The sequence below is a fragment of the Notolepis coatsorum genome (assembly GCF_963971535.1).
Source record: "Notolepis coatsorum genome assembly, chromosome: 10".
Classification (NCBI taxonomy): Eukaryota; Metazoa; Chordata; class Actinopteri; order Aulopiformes; family Paralepididae; genus Notolepis; species Notolepis coatsorum.
In genome coordinates, this window is record NC_140174.1 from 77,126,799 (window position 1) to 77,149,216 (window position 22,418).

Below are 22,418 nucleotides of genomic sequence, written 5' to 3' on the forward strand. Positions count from 1 at the left end.
TGGCCCGGCCCCCCAACATATTTTCAGTTGCTCATTCGGCCCCCCGGGAAAAATAATTGCCCACCCCTGTGTTAACTTATACATCTTGACTCCTCAGACACGAGGCTTTCACTCTCTGATGACAGCACTACGTTACGCGAAAATGTAACAGAAACTTAAGGTTATCCTATATGAGTATAGCGAGCGCAAAAAAATAATAAAATAAAAATAAAAAAAGAGGGCGCTGCCCGGCCCGGCCGAGCCAGAATTATTTATTTAAAAACAAAGCCCTACCCAGCCCGAACCTGTCGGGTCGGGTAGGGCCCCGTCGGGCTCAGGCAGGGTTGCAGTGCACTAATTGCAACGCCTCAATACCGCCCCCTGGTGGATTTCGGGCGAGTTACACTCCACGCCAAACCGGAAGTGGCGCTCGGTGCATCAGGGAAATTCCTCCGCCAGAGATATATTGTAACGTGGGTCTAGATACACACTTGAGTGCATTGGGATCGCTTTCGAAACGCAATAATCAATATGATTTCGGCGTTTATTGCGTCATACAAACGGGAAATGGATCTAGCAGATCGACGTCAAATTATTGGAATATCTTTCCTCCAGTCTCATCGGCGAACGGTAAGAGGAATCTAACGTTATTTTCAGATCGATTGTCCATTTCTTTGTTTGCAATCAGTCTGATCAACGTATAAACCCATACTAAATAAAGCCGTTACTGACGATCAAGGAATTATAAACGACCCCCCCCTTCCTTCACGCATGATGAAGCATAATGTATACCGATCATATACATTTGAATTTTTTAATATAGCGTGTATAGGAAAGAAACGCCAATCGATAATCTATCATATGCGTCTGGGCCTATAACTCGCGTTTTAGGAATTACTGCAGAAAACTCTAAAAACGTATATTCACGACGGTATTACACAACAATGTATGAATGAAAAAATATAACGTTCCCACATCCGGAACGATAGATACCCGATGTTGAATGGGCCATAGTAATGTCGATATAGCTATAATATTTAAAAGGTTATAGCCCTGCAAAGAAGGTAAACATCTCCATAGGCTTACAGCGCTGGCAGACTGGGCCCAATGATGGGTACAATACATGGCGCCCAATGTGTTTACATCAGGGTCCCCCATTTTCAATTCATCAAGACATTTATGACATACAGATAAACAGTACTGTTTCATCAAGACATTTATGACATGCATGACATACAAATATACAGCACTGTTTAAGAGAAAGAGATCATAAAGAAAATATATGTACATTCGAAGGGGAAGAAACTGTACAATGGAGGGGGTTGGGTGGGGGGGGGGGTTGGACATTTTCTAATTGCAGCCACCCGTAGGTGCTCTTTGAGAGTGGTTTTGAAGGAGGGTAGGGATTCACATTATTTTACGGCTGTGGGTAGGGCGTTCCACATTGTTGTGGCATAATTGCGAAACGTGTTTAGTCCCTTGTTTGATCCAAATCTGGGTTGAACATGATTTGTGGAACTCCCTCTGGTGTTGTGGTCGTGGTATTCACTGACCTTTGGGAAGTATTTCGACATGTACATGGGTACCTGAGTGGTGTAGTGTATCTTGTAGACCAAGCCCATTGCAAGTTGCTGTACTCTCTGTCGTCTACTCTAAGCCATCCTAGGTTGTCAAAATGGGCAGGGGTAAGGTGGGTTTTAGGAGTAAGGCCAAGCAGACTACAATCGCCATCATCCAAATGGTTTGTTGCTCTCACAATCATCTTCATTTGAATCACTGGGCATTAACCTGGATTCAGCCCCTAAGGTTTGAAAACAGCCAGGCTGGAGGCACTTTCAGAATCAATAATGAAGTGAAACGGAATGCAATTTAGTCTTGAATATCAGTCAAAGCTTTCACCACTGCCAGTGTGAGATTGATGAGGCAGTCAGGGCAGGATGGTGTTAAGTCTTGGCTAAATTACCTAAAGATCTACTCAAAATCAAAAGCAAGACTGTTCTATGTTCTAAGACTGTTCAATGCGAAATAAGGGCAGTTTTAGCAATAATGTGAAACACGTACCTTTTGTTGTTGAGTACGTTGTCCACCATGTTTCTGGCAAACATGTCCTTCCGCACGTCTCTCTCCAGGACGAACAGTACGTAGCTGAGCCTGCGAGCCAGCCAGCCCCGCTGTCTACAAACACACATACAGTACACACATAAACAATACAGTAATATAGCTGTCTACAAACACACACACATATACAGTACACACAAACAATACAGTAATATAACCAGCCAGCCCTGCTGTCTACAAACACACACATATACAGTACATGCATAAACAATACAGCCCTGCTGTCTACAAACACACATATATACATACAGTACATACATACATAAACAATACAGCCCTGCTGTCTACAAACACACACATATACAGTACATACATAAACAATACAGCCCCGCTGTCTACAAACACACATATATACAGTACATACATAAACAATACAGCCCCGCTGTCTACAAACACACATACAGTACATACATAAACAATACAGTAATATAGCCTTCATACACTAATTATTAAGTTAAATAAATAAATTACTAGTAACCAAATGTCCGTTTCAAAGTCAGCAATTAGTGCAATCATTTTGCAAATGAAACACATACATGCACACACGCATGCCTATTCCAATCCCAGTTCCGATGTAGAAAACGTATTTTAGTTTTTTATGTTATGATTTTATTGATGAGTGGATTCTCTTTTGAATTGATCGATTGATTGATTGATTGATTGATTGATTGATTGACCTGTGATGATGACCCCTTGTGCCCTGATGACCAGCTGGTCGAAACATGTTTTTTAAATGATGTAGCCGTTCCCTAATAAAAAGGCATTTGAATTCATCATTCTTCCTGTAATACTTTTTGAGTGCCTGAGTTTTGTTCTAATGAAGGGTATTGAAGTTGTTGAGCGAGACCACCTGAATCCACCGATACATCAATACAATGAAATGCTAGAGAGACACAGTGAAAGCTAAGACTGACCACTCCTCCACCTGCCTGTTTAGCCTGGGAGCTAAATCCCACCGACAAAACTAACACTGGCATATGGCAGAGAGAGATCAACTTAAGCCGTCCCATGTGGGATCACCCGATTGCTCCCGACGTCACAGGTTCAAATATTTGGCGTGTGTTTGTTTCACCCATTTGGTTAGTTATATTTCATATGGCTTTACGCTCTGCTCTATTGGAACTGTCCCTTTAATCATATGCTATCATGAAAACGTTCAACCACGTGCACGCACCTACACCTGCCTGACCATGCCCACATATAAGCGGGGTCATGGCCATACTACCAGCTCCTTCCCTACTTTCACCACCTGGAAGTCCATGCTGCAGTGCACCTCTTCAAGTTCAGTGCTGAAGTAGTTAATTAGTTATAGGCACTAGTGATTTTACCACTGGGGCACCAGGGGCACGTGCCCCCCCCCTGAAATCTCAGGTGCCCCTGAGGTGCCACCCCAGTTAAAATTTTATTTTATTTATAATTTTCTTTTTTGTAATCATTTTTATTATAGTAAAAGTCAGATGTTTTCCTTTATAAATAGGCTATTTAGCCTATTATTAAACGAAATTAAACAAAAAAGTCTTAAAAGAAGTGTATGTTTGATCGCTGATTGGTGTGTGTGTTATTGCGTAATTGGTCACGTTGAGTTGATGGGTAGTCAGAGCGTGACTGCGTGAGTGAGCATGGAAAGTACAATTTATAGAGGGTCCGTCTGTCACCGTCAGGGACGGTAAAATAAAGGAGATGGACATAGAAAATTGACATACGAAAATGGTGGGGCAGGGGCACCTTCTTCACGGCTTCCTCAAATGCTTCCTCCTCTAACGTTGGAGAAACCAGCACCTCTGAAGAGCTTTCGGTAAGGCGCCATGAAGTCTGCCAAGAAGCGCCCGGTGCAGGTGCATCTGTTAATGCAGCAGAAGCTAACGTGGCAGGTTAGCCATCATGATCCACACCCTTAAATTATCTCGGGACTGAGCAACGGCAACCCAAACAAATGGTTTTACAACCATACCCTGCCTGCCAATCGAGGAGGGGATCTGGACCACACAAAGTACATTTTATCACACTACCACAAATCTCTCGTGGAAATGCCCAGTGTACTGACTGCGTTCAAGCATGGATTAACTTTCGGCGCCTCCACCGCAATGTGCGAGAACTCGTTCTCAACGCTACGGAATGTTTTTTCAGACCACAGACGGACAATGCTCCACAAACGAAAGGCCCAATTGGTTCAGCTGGCGTTTGAGAAAGACATCACGCGAAATTGTACAACTGAGTGGAAGGACACCATCCCGAGGAGGTTCAGTGCCACTTTCCGCCTCCAACTCTTCTAATGGTAAGTCATAATATTTCATTTAAGCCAGCCTTGGCCCTTATTATTATTAAGAATACTTTGACTTGTTAAGCCCAGCCTCTGGCTATTATTATTAAGAATACTTTGACTTGTTAAGCCCAGCCTCGGGCTATTATTATTAAGAATACTTTGACTTGTTAAGCCCAGCCTCATATATTTATTATATGGCTATCATATATTTATTGATGGCAATGGTGATAGTTGTACTGTACCTACTTAAATATGAGTAGGCTTGTCACTTGTGGTTTCGTTTCGCCAATGCTCTGACACGGTGCACAGTATGTCACTCAGTGTGTGTGTGTGTGTGTGCGCGAGTGTGTTTGTGTGAGAGAGAGAGACTGTCTTATCTCTTATGCGCTCATGTTTTGAAATGTGTGTGTTGGTTTGCGGGAAATTCGTTTTCTGAAGCCTATATTTTATGTCACTGTTTGAGTTCTTGAATGGGAATGTATGCCCCCCCGCTGTTACCATATGCCCCCCATTAGATTGGTTCTGGCGCCGACTCTGGTCTGACAGCAGTGGAGGCAATACAATATTGTACCTTGCATTCATGCAAATACTTGAATCCCTTTCATGTCATGGGGCAACTTGATAATTGAGTGAGAAAACACTTGTTTAAAATACTTTTTGTTTGATTTGTAACCAGTTGTATAAATGTAAATAAGCACAGCACTGGTGGCAGTACAATATTTGAAACGATGCATGTACCTTTCACTCACATGCAAATACTTGAATTAATATGAATTAATAATTTCCGCAGTGCTCCGGGCGCAGGTCGAGTTCTGCTCTTGTTAAGACCTGTCGGCCTGGATTGAGGGATCAACCTCCTTGGAGGGTTGTCTCCCCGGTGCGCCAGCTGGCCCCACGACATTGTGGGGGGGAAGCCTCCTTGGAGCGCTTCGGAGTGGCGTGCCAGGTGGAGAAGGGCCTTCACCTATTGTATGCCGTGTCCGATACGCTGGCGATGTGGGGGGTGGTGTCACCAGTGACCGTCTGGTGGGGTCTCGATGTCGCGGCCTCGTTGAACCTCGCCAGGCCCCTTTTTCGGGGGGTCCTGGCCCCCGGGATGTGGCCTGGGGCTGGAGCCTCCTCCGCGCCCCGCTGCTACGGCCTTGCCACAGGGTCGGGCTTTTTGACCCCGACCCCACCATGTTGGGGGTGAGTTCCAAAGGTAAGTCACACGGACTGCTCACCCTGTGCGTTGAGGTACTGTTCCCTCTTCGCACAGTCGGGTCCGGTCTCCCTCCCGTCCCTCACTAGGGGGGGCCCGGATCCTCCCCGGTATTCTGATGGTTGTAGGGGACCTCAGCGGGTACATCTGTCGGGCTCTCCGCTCTGCTCCGGTCTTGTGTTCCAATAGAGCAGAGCGTAAAGCCATATGAAATATAACAAAGGTTATCCTATAACCCTAGTTATATGAATATGGCGAGCGCTCTGCTCTGACTCACTGAGGACCCCATGTGTCTTCCGTTTCGGCGGTGAAAGACTGGGGAAGGAGCTGGTAGTATGGCCATGACCCCGCTTATATGTGAGCGGATGTGGATGTGGTCAGGCAGGTGTAGGTGCGTGCACGTGGTTGAACGTTTTCATGATAGCATATGATTAAAGGGACAGTTCCAATAGAGTAGAGCGCTCGTCATATTCATATAACTAGGGTTATAGGATAACCTTTGTTATTCTTCCAACTAGGGCTGGGCGATAAAACGATAACGATAACTATCGCGATAAATTATTTCCTCGAAATAAACATGAAACGTGGTCGCAAAGTTTCGATATATCGATTTTCCAAGCTTGGATATGAGCACACGCACTAACAACCAATCGGTGAAGGAGATGGCCGATAGAGGAAGGAGACCCGGAAGGAGGTAGGACTCGGTAAACAAGGCTGGCTATGGCTAATTAGCTTGCACGCCGCTATTTCACAGGTTACCTGCCGAGTTGGTGTGTGTTTTGAATTCTGATGGTAACTGTTATAGTAGTGTGGGGTATACGGTGGACGTCGTTGCAATGAATTGGGCGGAACAGAGTATTTTAGGGTCATTTTTTAGTACATTGTCATGAAATACTCCGCTTGGAAACGAGGCTGGCTATGGCTAATTAGCTTGCACGCCGCTATTTCACAGGTTACCTGCCGAGTTGGTGTGTGTTTTGAATTCTGAGGGTAACTGTTATAGTAGTGTGGGGTATACGGTGGACGTCGTTGCAATGAATTGGGCGGAACAGAGTATTTTAGGGTCATTTTTTAGTACATCGTCATGAAATACTCCGCTTGGAAACGGGGCTGGCTATGGCTAATTAGCTTGCACGCCGCTATTTCACAGGTTACCTGCCGAGTTGGTGTGTGTTTTGAATTCTGAGGGTAACTGTTATAGTAGTGTGGGGTATACGGTGGACGTCGTTGCAATGAATTGGGCGGAACAGAGTATTTTAGGGTCATTTTTGAGTCATGAGATACTCCGCTTGAGATACTCCGCTCTGCTAACGTGCGCGGACTGATGACGACATCAATTCGACTCTCGAGACATTCACAGCAGCAAAACAAGTCAGCCCGCGTATCGGCGCCGGGCATAATAAGTTAATTAAACTTGACAGACATTATATCGACGATAATTATCGATATCGAGTTATATGAAAATAATTTTATAATTTTATCGCGATAACGTTTTTGGTCATATCGCCCAGCCCTACTTCCAACGACTTCATTTCAACCATTATTTTAAAATGTACGTTTCACAACAGTAGCGTCTGGAACGCGGACATTGCAACAGAGCAAGGCTAGTGTGCCTATTTTACGACCCAAAACAAGTCCCTGCTGTTTTATTCCACAACGGGTCAAATGCATCCAACATACTTTGCAATAGTCACCATTCCTTTATGCCCACGTCGCATTAAAGACAGAAATTAACGTTACGTTAGCATAAGCTAACAACAAGCTAACCTTGATCAGAGCCAGACGGACAGCAGAATGGGGACTGGGAAAGGGGGGGGGGCAGGGATTCTCCCTTTCTGTAACTGAGGGGTACAATTCCCTGACTGTATTACTAGATATGATACTTACTACCACTACCTTTGTACTTAATATTCGGCCACCCAGTACTCGGCATAAATATATTATGATGAACACTGTCACGTAGATGAAACGGATCCAACACAAATGTACGAATTAGAAATAGGTCTTTATTTCTACACAGCGATGGTGTGTAGAGCAAGCACTTAATCAAATCAATCACATTTATGAATGGGAATTAGTATGCACTTTTATGGCAAGAGTATTCGTCGGTATATCAATAGAGAATGTCCAATCTCTGAAGGCGCAGGTGGTACATATACGACCTGGAATAGTTAAGGAATAATAGCAATGATACTTTAATGATTATAGAACTGGATACACTAGGGGGGGATTCCGGTCGCTTGTAAGACAACTGGAGAAGGGGGGGGGGGGTAGAGTCTGGCTGTATCCGTCTGGCCGAGGGTATCCTGGGAGAACCCACGGTTGTGCGGCTCGGTGCCTCAGCGATCCTCGATCCACAGATGAAAGCAGTTGGACTCTCTGTGGGCCGGCTTCGTGCGGTCCACGATGGAGAGACGTGAAGCGACCTCGTCGTGTAGAGCGTCTCCTCACCTGTCGTCCTCTCCGGGGGGGGGGGGGTTTCCAACACACGGCAGTGTTGGTCTTTATCCATAGAATAATCACTGTATACAAAGCATAATCCGTGCCTGGGAAGGCGGGCTGTCGTCGGTAGAATAATCCGGTATGCAGGTCCACTCGCTCGTCGGCTCTGGGGCTCCTCGGGTGCAGCCTCACATGGGGTCGGCCACCCTGGATAAGCAGCCAGTTCTCTGCCCGAAACGATGGGGTACTGACTACGATAGTATTCTCACCGCACGAAGCACTACATATGAATAGACTATTATTAGCTTAAATAGACTACGTCCAACTCGACGATATAGTGCCAAATATGACTATTCAAATATTAATATACACGATGTCTCAATACCGATGGTAGGCCGAACTTGGCCTTACTCCCACACGTGGCGTCGCGGGGAGGCTTTACGTCTGTCACTCTATTGGAGGGTAAGAAACTGGACTAAAAAGGAAGTCCTACTTTAGTAGCGCAGTATATATACGCACTATGAACAAATAGTACCGTTAGTGGTGCGGTAGCCAGATTCCTACGCGGAACTAGGACTTGTTCGTACATGTTGAGCGGTACGTTTGAACTGGGTCTGGGGGGTATGGCAGCCTGGCACCAAGGTCTCGACCAATAGTAGAATGGAGACTATTATGGGATGTTCGGTAGGCTAGAATGGATATTCAATGCATATTGTACAAGGAATATACAAGGGATATCAGGGAATATTAGAGAATATACAAATACAATTAAATATATATATATAATAAATATATATATTCGGTTTAATCTGGCCCTTCACAACACTTTCTGTGTGTGTGCGTGTGCGTTTGGAAAGACCAGATGAAGTATAGTATATATAGTAGGGGTGGAACGGTTCACAAAATCGACGGTTCCGTTCGTATCGCGGTTTTAGGCTAACGGTTTTCGGTTCGGTTCGATATACGTTGTTTTAAAAAAAGATATTTAACACTTAAATCTAAACATGCTTCGCATTTATTAAAACAAAAAAAAGGTTTACAGTGGTTTGCCTTAAATAATGTTTGGCACACAAACACAGAACTGACTGAAAAATATAGGCTATATATATAAAAATATAGGCTATATTTAAACTTAGTGCAAACAGACAATATGCTCAACCAGCACTAGACTTTCCTTTCTTTAATATAAACACAAAGAAATTCCCTGATTGTCAGTTCTTAACACTTTGAGTGCCAACAACGAGATTTCTCGTCCTACCTGGCCATGCGTTGAGTGCCAATGACGAGATTTCTCGTTATTTAATTGTTATTTCTTTTATTAGCGATATCCATAAATTTTTCATCCATCCAGCCTGACATTATCATTGGGAATGGCTCTGAGCTCGAAAAGGGCAAATACCGCCGCCTATCGTCTCCTGGATGGTAATGCACATCATTGGATTGGATTGGGTGAAAAAGTGCATCAGAGAATAACTCCGGTCCAGGGTTTCCCCATCTCTGGCAAGCAGTGTCTGTTACCACATTCACTGGGGAGGCTCGGAGCAGCTTTCGATTACGTGTTTCGGACTATAATGTTGAATCAATAAATGCAATCAATATTTGGAATGGCGATCAGGAATTGGATTAATCTTTTTGCAGAACATCTGATGTGAGGTAAGGACTCTATTTTACCAGTATTGGGTTAATCGGATGGTTTTTTTCATAGCGATCACAACGTGTCTGTGTGTGTGTATGACGTTAGCACTGACCAGGTCATGGATAATAGATTTTTCAGCCCGCTTCTCTAGCGTGCATAAGTACATATACTATCGATAATCTAGCGTTTATTTGACAACTATTAATAAATCAGCCGAAAAATGACAACGTGTTTTGTGTATTCCACTAAAGGGCTATTATCGCGGAATTTCTCTGAAATTACTAGAACTCTCCGAAACTATACTCGTATTCAAAACGGTATAAAACGGAAATGTACCAATGAAAAAACAATCCATTTCGTACATGTTGACTGCAAGCAAGTCATTGATAAGCGAGGGGTGTTTTAGACCCATAGCCATAATTTAAGATATAGTTTAAGCATTTGCAAATGTCCTCGACCTCCCATTGACTAAAGCGCTGGCACTCAAGGGGTTATCTGTGCAAAGGGGAGTGGCACCCAATGTGTTAATGGAAAGATTAGTTTTCCGCTTGAAATTAAAGTGCAGTATTTGAAATACAATGAAAGGAATATGGCTGGATTTCTTATCAAAGGGAAAAGTGTCACTGTTATTTAAAATAAATAAATAAACTAATTAGAAGGCCATCAATATAAATTGCAGCATACATCAAACTAACACACACACACACTGTACTGTTTCAAAACAACACTGCTCTGTTCATTCTATTTATTTTAAATATGTACATTATCTGTCTACATTTATTTAGACTAGGGATGCTCGATATTGGCTTTTTTACCGATATACCGATATTGTCCAACTCTTAATTTCCGATACCGATATATGCAGGGTTCCCCCCCCCCCCCCCAAAATGGAATAATTTCAGGTAATTAGCATTACATATCTCTTGTTGTGGAATTAACACAACATTATGCATACTTTTGACAATAAATAAAATCAGAATTTGTTCTTACTTGCTTGCCTGGGTAAATAAAGGTTAAAGAAATGTAAAAAGAAAAAAGAAAAAAATATTTTCCGATATCACATTTTAATGCCGATATCGGCCGATAATATCGGACATCCCTAATTTAGACTTTTTAGACAATTTAGACAATTTAAATATTGAGTGCAACTGTGGTGGATTAATGTAATTCGGTGAGTTGGAACTATCTATGGGTTGGGGGACCGCACGGACAATTTAGCGTCACGGACCTTCTCGACTCTACCGGTTACCGGAGTTGAATCGAGTTGATAACATGCAGTGGAAAAGCGACAATAGTCCCGGTTGGAGTTAGTAAACACAGTTGTATGTTAGCCTTCTTGGATGTTGAATAAACGCCTATCATTGTCTTTCAACACCCCGCCTCTCAGACTCCCATTTTCTCCTCTGCTAGCTAGTAGCTACGGTAACATTTCATTGGCTGTATTAGCTGGCGGGCTACCATAGTTAAAACGTACGTTGTGTACAAACTGCTAACGTTATGGCAAGATTGTGTGTAGGCCTATGTAATGTTAATGGCTATGTTTTTAAAGTCGTAATGAAGATTGATTTATATTTCGCTTGCCATTTCAACAAACTGACTAGCACCTGCAGTGCTGCTGCTGCTGCCTGCAGCCAGCGCTACCCTCTCTCGCCTCCGTGCCAAATTAAGTTTAATTTTTTTATTTGCGCATCCCCTGAACCGAACAATACCCACACGCCCGAACCGTGGAGGTTGTGCCGAACGGTGTACAGATAATGTTGATATTTAAACATAAAAAATACAATACATAATGAATGTATTCATGAACATCATGCAACATAAAACAATTGCAGGAACGGTTTGGGAGAGGAAGGGATTTTAGGTTGCGTATTGTGAGTTCCAAAAAAATGTAAAGTTTAAAGCTCAATATATCAAAACGTGGCACTTTACAGTGAACAGGAGCTCTATTTGTATTAAAAACAATAGATTGTTTTTCATTTAAATGTCTGGAAGAGCTCAAATAAAAATGTCAAATGATATTTCCGTTGCCTTTTTTGAGTTGATCTAAATGTTACAGATTGTGTTAAATGGGCATATAATATCCTCTCATATCGATCGCAGGCACCTGAATCTAATCGTATCGTATCGTGGCAGACTTTGTGATATCGGCAAATATCGTATCGTTGTCCAAATAATCGATATCGTATCGTATCGTGATGAAACTGGTGATTCCCACCCGTAGTCACCGCCCACAATCAACAATTCGCTCAACAACAGAGCGAGTAGAATTACTTCCTCAAACGGGTTGACGTGCGCGGGTGCCGACAGAGACAGCAGAGAACGAGCGAGCGATAGAGAGGGAGAGAGAGATAGAGAGGGAGAGAGAGAGAGAGAGAGAGGGACACGAGCATTTACACACCTCCAGCCCTGCGCGCGGGAGTGTGTGTGTGTGTGTATGGGGATGGAGCTTCTCCACTCGCATATCACTGTCAAAATATCGTTGCGCATGCTCCCACGCGCGCGCCCGTATTCCGATCCGTGCAATAATATTCACAGGGGTACAAGTTACCAATGCATTGTCCCGTGGGATTATGCCCCCCGCGGCGAAATTAATTAGTATCCCTCTCAATCTCTCTCTCTCTCTGTCTGCTAGTGCAGACTGTGGGTGACTGTCACTCAAAGCGCTTATGGGCGGAGCCCAGCCCAAAACAGCTTGAAATCTTGAAGTGGAAAAATGCTGCTTTAGAGTACTTGATTAGAAATACAAAAAAAAAATAATAATAATAATTTACAGATGTGTTCCATAGACTCAGACTACAGGAATTGTGTAAAGTTGTCCAAATAGTGAAAGGAATAGCAAGACATGTCCCCTTTAATGTCAAGATGATCCTACAGCTCATAACTGAGTTTCAGAGGGTTCAAAGTAGGCCAAGTTATAATTCACATTTGAAGATCATGGTAATCAACAAGGCAGAATTGAATTGAAATATAACGTAATGGTTCTACTTTTCACTTTGATATATAAATGAGTAGTTTAATTTAACATTTTAATAACAACATTTTATTAAATAAATTGCATTTGTGTTTACTTTATGTAAACAAGACAATTTTATTTAAATTATTTTAGCCAATATGGTATTTTAGGTCAAATTAGAAAAGACTAAATAAAAAAAAATAAAAAACGCATGTATCTATATTTAAGAATGATATTTTAAGGCAGATTTTTGGGTGGGTAAAGCATGTTAGGAAGCAAGTGAGTTTCCTCCCACTGAGGTCAGTCATTGGATCCGTGTGGCTGGTGTCATCTGACAAACACCATCAATTATTCATATTGTTAGCTTTCCACTGTTCACATAGACACCATACCTTAACCCTCAGCCCCTCCTACATGCCCTCAGCCCCTCCCACAGGCCCTTCGCCCCTTGCACATTGAACAGTGAACACACACACAGATATGATTAATTTATGATTTTGCAATTGAGTAAAATGACTACACCGCTATCATGTTTGAACAACAGAACAGGTGCTGATCTTGTGATCATGTTGGTCTAAGTCATAATTAAGGTTCAAAGATCGATGAAGGTAAAAGTCCTCAGGCCGTCAGTTAGATAGTTCCATACACCGTTTGGTAGGGAGGAACCCACACCGCCTTTTCAGTGCAGATAAGTAAACTTTTAGGTATGGGCCGATACCAAGAACCAATACAATCGATACTTAATGAACGGTATAGATCAGTGTTTCTCAACTGGTGGGTCGCGACCCAAAAGTGGGTCACGGAGACTTTTTGAGTGGGCCGCGGATGTGTGTGTAAAAAAAAAGAAAAAAAAAGTTAAAAGTAATTTTTTTTTTTTCTCACTACCTATCTTTGTGAAAGTGGCTTCTCAGCTCTGGTCTAGCTGAAGACAAAGTGGAGGAACAGATTGGACATTGAGCATGACCTCTTGAGTTGCTTTGTCTACCATCACCCCAGACTTTGAGACTCTTGTCAGGAGCAAACAACATCCCCAGTTATCCCATTAGTTCCCTGCATGTTAAGCTAAGAAGTCTGCTAAGAAGGATATATTATTTATTATTACATGGCGTTTACACATTCGCCGAAATGCTTGCTTGTGATTGGTCAATAGCCCCAGACAGCGGTGAATTATTTTTCGATAACCACCGGTGATTATTGTTTTTCGCAGCTGGAGTAATCAAGCCCCACTGACACACACTGTTTCAGTGCAGCCAATCACACACCTGCCGGGCTGCCCGCGATAATAATAATCACTTTATTTGGGCTGACAGAGCCACAGAACAACTGCGATTTGTCAAATGAATTAGGTATATTGTTAGTAAGTTAGCCATGTAATAAGCGGGATAATGTATAGCTATACTCGGTCATCATCGCAAAATAATTGACCTTCACTGACGTTTAAAACACCTCGCCGAGGCGGCTCGGTATTTTAAACTCCGTGTTGGTCAATTATTTTGCAACAATGACCTCGTCCCTTACTTATTATTATTATTTTATTTCATTGTGTTTTTATCCCTTAGTTGCACTTTTGTTGCAACCCCAGTTATCCCATTAGTTCCCCCAAACGTACTGTAGGTCTGTTATGTTAAGCTAAGAAGTCTGCTAAGAAGCATAATTATTTATTATTATTATTATTATTAAATTTCATTGGGTTTTTAGCCCTAGTTGCACTTTTGTTGCAACCCCAGTTATCCCATTAGTTCCCCCAAACTTAGGTCTGTTATGTTAAGCTAAGAAATCTGCTAAGAAGCATATTATTTATTATAATTTTATTTCATTGGGTTTTTAGCAATAGTTGCACTTTTGTTGCACTTTTTTGTGTTTATTTCATATTTTGAAAGATTGCGTATTACTGCAATTTTCTTTTTTTTACATAAATCATAGTGGTTAAAAATGTTGGGTTGCGACTTAATGTCCCGAGGCTAGACCAGTTGAGAACCACTGGTATAGATGGTATATAGTGTGGGGTCACTGGACAATACTGGTCTTTGAGATATAATAAAGTTTTACCATGAGAGAGATCTGACATGCTTCTACATGCAAAATAAAAAAAATCTATCAAGAAATGTATTATATATACATTATTTTACATGTACCGTATTATATTTTCATAAAATATATATATATAAATTGAAATATAATTGCCAGTATTGGTATTGGTGCATCATGTTCCACTGTCCTAGCCTACAGGGCAGATATGACATCAGTGACTTGTCCTTGCTTACCTGGTGTGAGTCTCATTGATGTAGATGACATTGCGCAGTCCCAGTGAGGGGATACTTGGGTTGAACAGTCTCTCCTGGGACAGGGAAATAACCCCACACAAAAGCAATCAATAACCGCAACAGAGAAAGAGCTCTGGAGACACAGAACACATTGGTAAGGTTCTATGTCCGGTTAATCACATGTCCTCCTCACAACAAAACGGTACAATTCAGCAGGTTAAATGTGGTGTGAGCGCACCTGGCTCTGTGGGGTGCAGGAGTGACAGCAACGGCCGACAAAGGGTCTCTTCCTGTTGAGCAGACCCTCCTTCCATGAGCTGCTCACATAACGCAGCACTGAGGGGCTGGAGCTACGCTCCTGGACAGACACACACACACACACACAAAATCAATGATAGCACACAGCCATGCTCATAGAACAAAGTGTCCCTGGGATGCAGGGGATATGAATGTGGAAATAAAAACACATGACTAATAGACAGGATAGGTTGTGTACTTTTGAATCAAGTAACACCCATAACTCCAAGTGTATTTGTTCTTCAAATGTTTTCAAACCAGATTTATATGGTCCTTCATCTGAAGGGGTAAATGACTGCAGAATTACTGAATTACTCAAATTACCAAACCATTGTGTTATGGTTATACCATAATATATTACCAGATATTTTGATGATCTTTAGCCCTAAATAATCCTCATGGAAGCCAAGGGTTTTGAATTGAATTTGTACACCCCTACTGTAATGTTCCTAGACCAGTGGTTCCACCCCTACTGTAATGTGCCTAGACCAGTGGTTCCACCCCTACTGTAATGTTCCTAGACCAGTGGTTCCCAAACTAAGGTCCTGGTTGACTGCATGGGTTTCAGTGGGTCCCCCGCAAAATTAATAAATAGCTTAATTTCGCTATTGTCTAGGAAGCCTGTCCAATAACAGAATGTGTATAAATGATTAAACTAACTATATTCTGATAATAGGTGTGACTCTGCCCATCTCCCGCCTACAGGCTCAGTTATGGAATTCTGTTCATAATTCATATAGAACAACTAAAGTCTATTTAGACCGGGGGCTCTGGGGCAACATCTAATCAATGTGGGGTCCCCATGCTAACATCGATCTAATTGGTGAGCCTCGACATGAAACCATTTGGGGACCCCTGTCCTAGAGGTAGCGAGTAGTGGATGTGGGCCATACAGAGTCGTCGTTGGGTGCCTTCCAGCGGTTGGCCCCCTGCTCTCCTCCGTTGTTGACCTGCAGCAGACCGTCCGAAGCCTCCATCTCTCTGCTCCTCGCTTCTCCCTCTAGATCACACAGCAGCAGCTAGCGAGCTGTCGAGAGAAGACTCCACTCAGTCAGGATGATATCTGAATACAGTAACCACAATGGGCGGATATGGACACACGGATACTGATATAGTGGTAACAGATACCAATTTAGAACACAGGGTGTCCGTGTCTGAGAATTTCCCCAATACTCAGATCCGGTACTGTAAGAGCAACACATGTGGGGTCACTGGGTCAGGGTTTGAAAGTAATTAATCCAATCTGGATCCAGGTTTGAATCTGCTTATCGAATCCAAATCCTTTCAAATCCCTTATAAAATGTTCTTAGAAAAAGGTAATTATTTTGAGGGAAAAATACAATGTTCCAAAACTGAAGTGGCTAACAAAACCCAACCCTAGTAATGTCAGACAACAAAGTAAAGCAACTCAATTTGGCACATAAGAAACATGTTACTATAGGTCTCTCTAATTGGGCTAAATTAATTCTAGCTCAATCATTCCTCACCCACTGATATCAAACTAAAGGGCTAACTCTATAATGTAAAAGTAGTGGATTGGATAAGTAGTCCATATTAGCGGTAACAGATATATCGATTCACCGTCACATCGGGCTGATATTGGCCGGTTTTAAAAACGTTGGTATCGGACGATATAAAATTCTGATATTGGCCCACTCAATTTCGCGCTCAATTTGAATGCTAGGCCTAAAAAAAAAGAATGGTTTGTTTCCGGATGCCAACCGACCCTGCCGATTTAGGTGCGACCCAATATATTTTATGAGTTTAAAAACCGACATGTTTCGGCCTACACAGGGCCTTCATCAGGGTGTTGATAACTGCGACCAAACAAAACTGTGACTAATAAAGAAAAAAGAAAAAACAGAACTCTGGGATTTTAAAACCTGTAGAGCTGCCTTGGATTTCAACTTTTTTATAACTATAACGAATCCTACCCCGGATTTAATCCAAAGAGCACCTACTGAAACAAAACCAGGAACGCTGAAGCCCTCTCCATATCCTATTTTTGAGAAAATAATCATAATTGAGAGCTGGACATTGGGGCCTTATGGAACATGGATGTCAGATATGGAGCGTTATGAAACATGGATGTCAGATAGGGGGGGGGGGGGGGGGCGTTATGGAACATGGATGTCAGATAGGGGGGTGTTGACCCAAAAAGGGTTGAGATTTGAGAACCACTAGTTTATTCTCATCTAATTCCCATAGCAAATTATTTAATACTGCTGCAATGGGCAATTCCTATTGGATTCAATAATAAAATGATATGTATATATTGTTGACAGTGGTATTATACTAAATACAAATGTCTATGTTCGCATGGGACCATGATGGTATATCCTACAAATGGTATTGGCATCTTGGTCAGCAAACAGGCTATTGTACTCCTGAACTAGCAGGTGATTTATTATTAAATGACAACCGTGGCCAATGTGCTGTGGCATTGCGCCATATTGGTTGGCAAGACACATGAGATCATGACTCATGAGAATACAATGAACACAGTACCTCTCAGTCATCATACCTGCTACAGTAGTACCAGTTTGGCTTACCTACACACCTGACTACTGAAGTTAGGCTAGTGTGTCTGAGTGACAAATGATTTACATGGCGTTACATTCATTCACTCATCAGCAGACACTTGGCCGGTACGAGTCCTGCTGCCTTCATCCAAAAACTTCAATTACAACAATGTCAGTTTTAATAAAATAATAAGAACAAGAAAACAATCAATTAAAACAAGGGTATAAAAAAACTGTTAACCTGTTAAGCCTGTAGGTCCCCCAATTGGGGGACCCTGCTTTTCTTTATCATAAATCGATCAATAGAGACCGTATTAGATCCCCAATTATCATATCATGGGGTATCATTGGAAAGCCACACTCATTGGCTACAACCCTGTCCAAAACTTTTCGAGATCGCCAAATGATTGACGGAGCTGGAGCCCCCGGAGGTTGGGGGTTCCCAGTGTCAGAAATATAGGCTTGAGTCAATTGTAATCAGTGATGCCAGTAACTAGTTACTAAGTACTCTAATCTGATAACTTTTTCAGTAAATAGTCATCTAATTTACTTACTTTTTACAAGCCAGTAATCTGATTACAGTTACTTTTCCAAGTGGCTGTGCATTACTATTTAGTTACCATCTCATAATGCTGATGATAAGAGAGCCAGGGGTACAGTCAGCTAGACCGGAGATGGGACGTGCGCTCGCACACGCACGCAGCCACACACGCATGTTTACGTTTATAGCTGATTTTAGAATGGCTTCAGCATGAAGTTGAATCAACTATCCAGTTTGTTTAATAGTGTAATTTGGCTACTTGAGAGAGTGAGAGAGATTCATGTTACGCGCAACTTGCAGAGTACGCACTGAGTCCGTTGTCTCAGAATGTATTTGGTAGAGAGAGAGAGAAAAAAAAACTTGTCATTCTTATGTTGTGGCAGCAGCAGGGGGGACGACGACGACTTCGTAACCAAATTACTTTGATAATCAAGTAATCAGTAAAGTAACTAGATTACTTTTTAAAGGAGTAATCAGATTATTTTTACAAGTAATCTGTGGCATCACTGATCGCAATGAACCAAAGGAGAATATCAATTCTATTTTTATAATTTTTTTTTATGTCATCTTTGATGGTGAATAACACCATGCTAAAATTGACCAGACATGGAAAATCATTCAACACCTTCTTGAGATCACATCACGTGTACAAAAAATTTAAGTAAATGAACAAAGGGAAGATGATTAAACAGAAGGTTTTGTAGATACAGTACTGAATTCTGCCATCCGGACATATGCCATTTGAAATATGATTATAGAATATCAGAAAATTTTCCTCAGATTGCACCACAGTTTTTTGCTAGACATTCACAGAAAAGTAGAGAAACACTGCATTCTGTTTTATGGCAATGACGTTAAAAAAAATTCTAAAGCAAATTGATTGAAAACTTATTAACAGATTGCAGAATGGGTACAATCCAGTACGGCTCAATACAAAACAACTGCTAAGAGGAGATCATAAAAAATATATACATCCGAAGGGGATACAGAACTGTGTAGTAAAAAGAGATGACGAAAGTACAGTATTTTACTGTATTGTACCCATTCTGCAATCTGTTAAAAGTTTTCAATCAATCAATTCCAGGCCGCGACCCACTCTCCAACCGCACGTCTATATACATCCGAAGGGGATACAGAACTGTGTAGTAAAAAGAGAAGATGAGAGTATTTTACTATATTGTACCCATTCTGCAATCTGTTAATAAAGTTTTCAATCAATTCCAGGCCGCGACCCTCTCTCCAACCGTATTGTACGGTACCCATTCTGCAATCTGTTAATAAAGTTTTCAATCAATCAATTCCAGGCCGCGACCCTCTCTACAACCGCACGTCTTAACCGAGCTTGGTCAAGGGGTAGAGTGACGTCCCTCGCCGCCAATCAGCGCAGACGTACTTCGAGATACTTCCGTACTTTCCGCCAATCAGCGCGGAGTGAGAGGATTCTCCGGCGCTGCAGCTGGACCCTATTGACTCGATTCGACTCCACTCACTGCGGACGGACGCCCAACCCATAGACAGTTCCGTGTGTGAATTACGTTAATCCACCACCGTTTCACAATTACTGTGTTGCACAACTTGCACTCAATATTTAAATAATGTTAGTCTAAATAAATGTAGACAGACAATGTACGTATTTTAAAAATAGAATGAACAGAGTAGTGTTGTTTTGAAACAGTAGGACTACAGTGTGTGTGTGTTAGTTTGATTTATGCTGCATTTGATATTGATGGCCTTCTAATTTGTTTTTTGTTTATTTATTTTAAATAACAGTGACACTTTTCCTTTTGATAAGAAATCCAGCCATATTCCTTTCATTGTATTTCAAATACTGCACTTTAATTTCAAGCGGAAAACTAATCTTTCCATTAAGAACTGACAATCAGGGAATTTAAACATTGTTGACATTGTTTTTTGTGTTCATTTTAAAGTCTACCGATAGTTCTGGTTGAGCATATGCATACTTTATGTTGATGGTCTTTGTCTATAATGTGGCTACAAAAATAGAAAGGTTTAATTATTTAGTTTGTTTGCACCAAGTTAATACTTTGACAAATGTAGCCTATATTTTTCAGTCAGTTCAGTCTTTGTGTGCCAAACATTATTTAAGGCAAACTGCTGTAAACCTTTTTTTTTTTCAAATAAATGAGAAGCATGTTTACATTTTTGGAGTGTTACATTTGAAAAATATATAAATAAAAAACATATATATCGAACCGAACCGAAAACCGTGAGCACAAAACCATGATACGAACCGAACAGTGTATTTTGTGAACCGTTCCACCCCTAATAGCTATAAATTATAATATATGTATAGTTATAGCCCTGCAAACAAGGTGAGTGACTCCATAGACACATAGCGTGGCAGCACATAGTCATATCATGTTCCCAGCATGGCGATCAATGAGTTAATAAAATATACAGAATACAAATATCTATTAAAACAGGTTTGAAATTGTGATGATGCAGATCAGCCTTTTATTGGACATGATTGATTTTGAATCCTAGCGATTATGCGAACATAAATAATCTTGTGATCTCCACTTTGGCTTGCACAAATGTAAAAACATTATTATTGTTTATTATCATCATTTTGTTTATCCCACGCACGGGCTGTCGCAACACATTTTACAGCCATCTGTCAGCGTCACGCTGTTATTGTCTATCAACCAACACATCGGTTTTAAGCTAAAATGGCCGCCGTTTAATTGGCACACCGCTTGACCTATTACATGCTTCCAATCTCAGGTTAACCAAACAGCCAATGAGTGTCAGGTTAGAAAAAGTTACCACCTCCAGTTTCGCCTTTCAATGACCGGACAAATCACCACTGACGCTGAAAATTATAAAAAAAAATTATCCGTTTTTTTTTCTGTATTTTCTCCCATCCCAAATTAGTCGTTATGCCAATTCCCTTCCTGGTCATTGCACGCATTGGCCCACTGTCGGCCTAGGGAGGGTGAAGACTACCACATGCCTCCTCCGATACATGTGGAGTCAGCCAGCCACTTCTTTTCACCCGACAGCGAGGACTCTCACTGGGGGAATGTAACACGTGCGGAGGTTCATGCTATTTCCCCCCGATCCCCTCCCTGCTGAACAGGCGCCCCGACCGACCAGTAGGAACCGCAGTTTACAACGACCAGGACACACACCCCGCCGGCTTCCCACCCGCTAACACTGCCAATTGTGTTAGTAGGGACGACTGACCAAGCCGGAGGTACCGCTGACAGCTGGATTCGAACCCAGAGTCTCTGCGGTGGTAGGCGAGTGCATTCTCCACTGCGCTACCCAGCCACACCTAACGCTGAAAATTATTGACAGATTGTGTAGCCAATGAAATTCTGAAAAGAATGCCATCTTACTTGAGTTGGTTTTCTGAGACGGAGAAGCGGTAAAAGCGCACCGTACGCAAGAGTCATTTTTGATTCCTCCCTCTCATTTAATGCACATATAAAAAATGTCACCAAAATTGCATTATTCCATCTTCGTAATATCGCAAAAATACGCCCCATTTTAACTCTGGCTGATGCTGAAACCCTGATTCATGCTTTTGTCTCATCACGTCTGGACTACTGTAATGCACTTTTTTCAGGCCTACCTAATTCAAGCATCAAAAATCTTCAACTCGTGCAAAATGCGGCTGCATGGATACTAACTAGAACTAGAAAATTTGATCACATCACACCAGTTTTGTCCGCCCTACATTGGCTTCCTATCCAAGCCCGCTCTGACTTTAAAGTGCTACTCCTCACCTACAAAATTTTAAATGGGCTTGCACCGCTCTATCTATCCGATCTCATCTCCCGATACTCGCCCGCTCGTGCTCTGCGCTCACAAAATGCGGGGCTTCTATCGACCCCTAGGGTTAAAAAGAAATCCGCCGGCCACAGAGCCTTTGTCTACCCTACCTGTGGAACAAATTACCTGCCGTCATCAGGGGCGCCTGCTCTGTCGAAGCTTTTAAATCCCTGCTTAAGACTCATCTTTTCTCTCTCTCCTTCAACCTACCTTGATCTCACCTGGTCGGGGACTGACCTTTAGATTAATCTGTGTAGTTTAGTTATGGTACAGGGTACTACATGGTACCACTGGGTAGTTTACTATAGGGTAGTTTAGTTAGGGTACAGGGTACTACATGGTACCACAGAGTACTACATGGTACTGCATGGCATTACAGGGTACTACATGGCTTACATAGCTCT

At 42.0% G+C, this 22,418-nt stretch overlaps 1 protein-coding gene across 1 annotated transcript in view; it reads right to left on the reverse strand.

Annotated features, from left to right (window-relative positions):
• Positions 1–22,418, reverse strand: part of gpam (glycerol-3-phosphate acyltransferase, mitochondrial) — a 136,439-nt gene that overhangs the window by 85,685 nt on the left and 28,336 nt on the right. The window contains exons 2-5 of the mRNA XM_084323500.1: positions 16,047–16,180; positions 15,095–15,214; positions 14,857–14,930; positions 2,041–2,154 (exon numbers count right to left, since the gene is read on the reverse strand). Of these exons, the coding sequence (XP_084179626.1) occupies positions 2,041–2,154; positions 14,857–14,930; positions 15,095–15,214; positions 16,047–16,130 (392 nt within the window). The 5' untranslated portion in view covers positions 16,131–16,180. The remainder of the gene's footprint in view (positions 1–2,040; positions 2,155–14,856; positions 14,931–15,094; positions 15,215–16,046; positions 16,181–22,418) is intronic.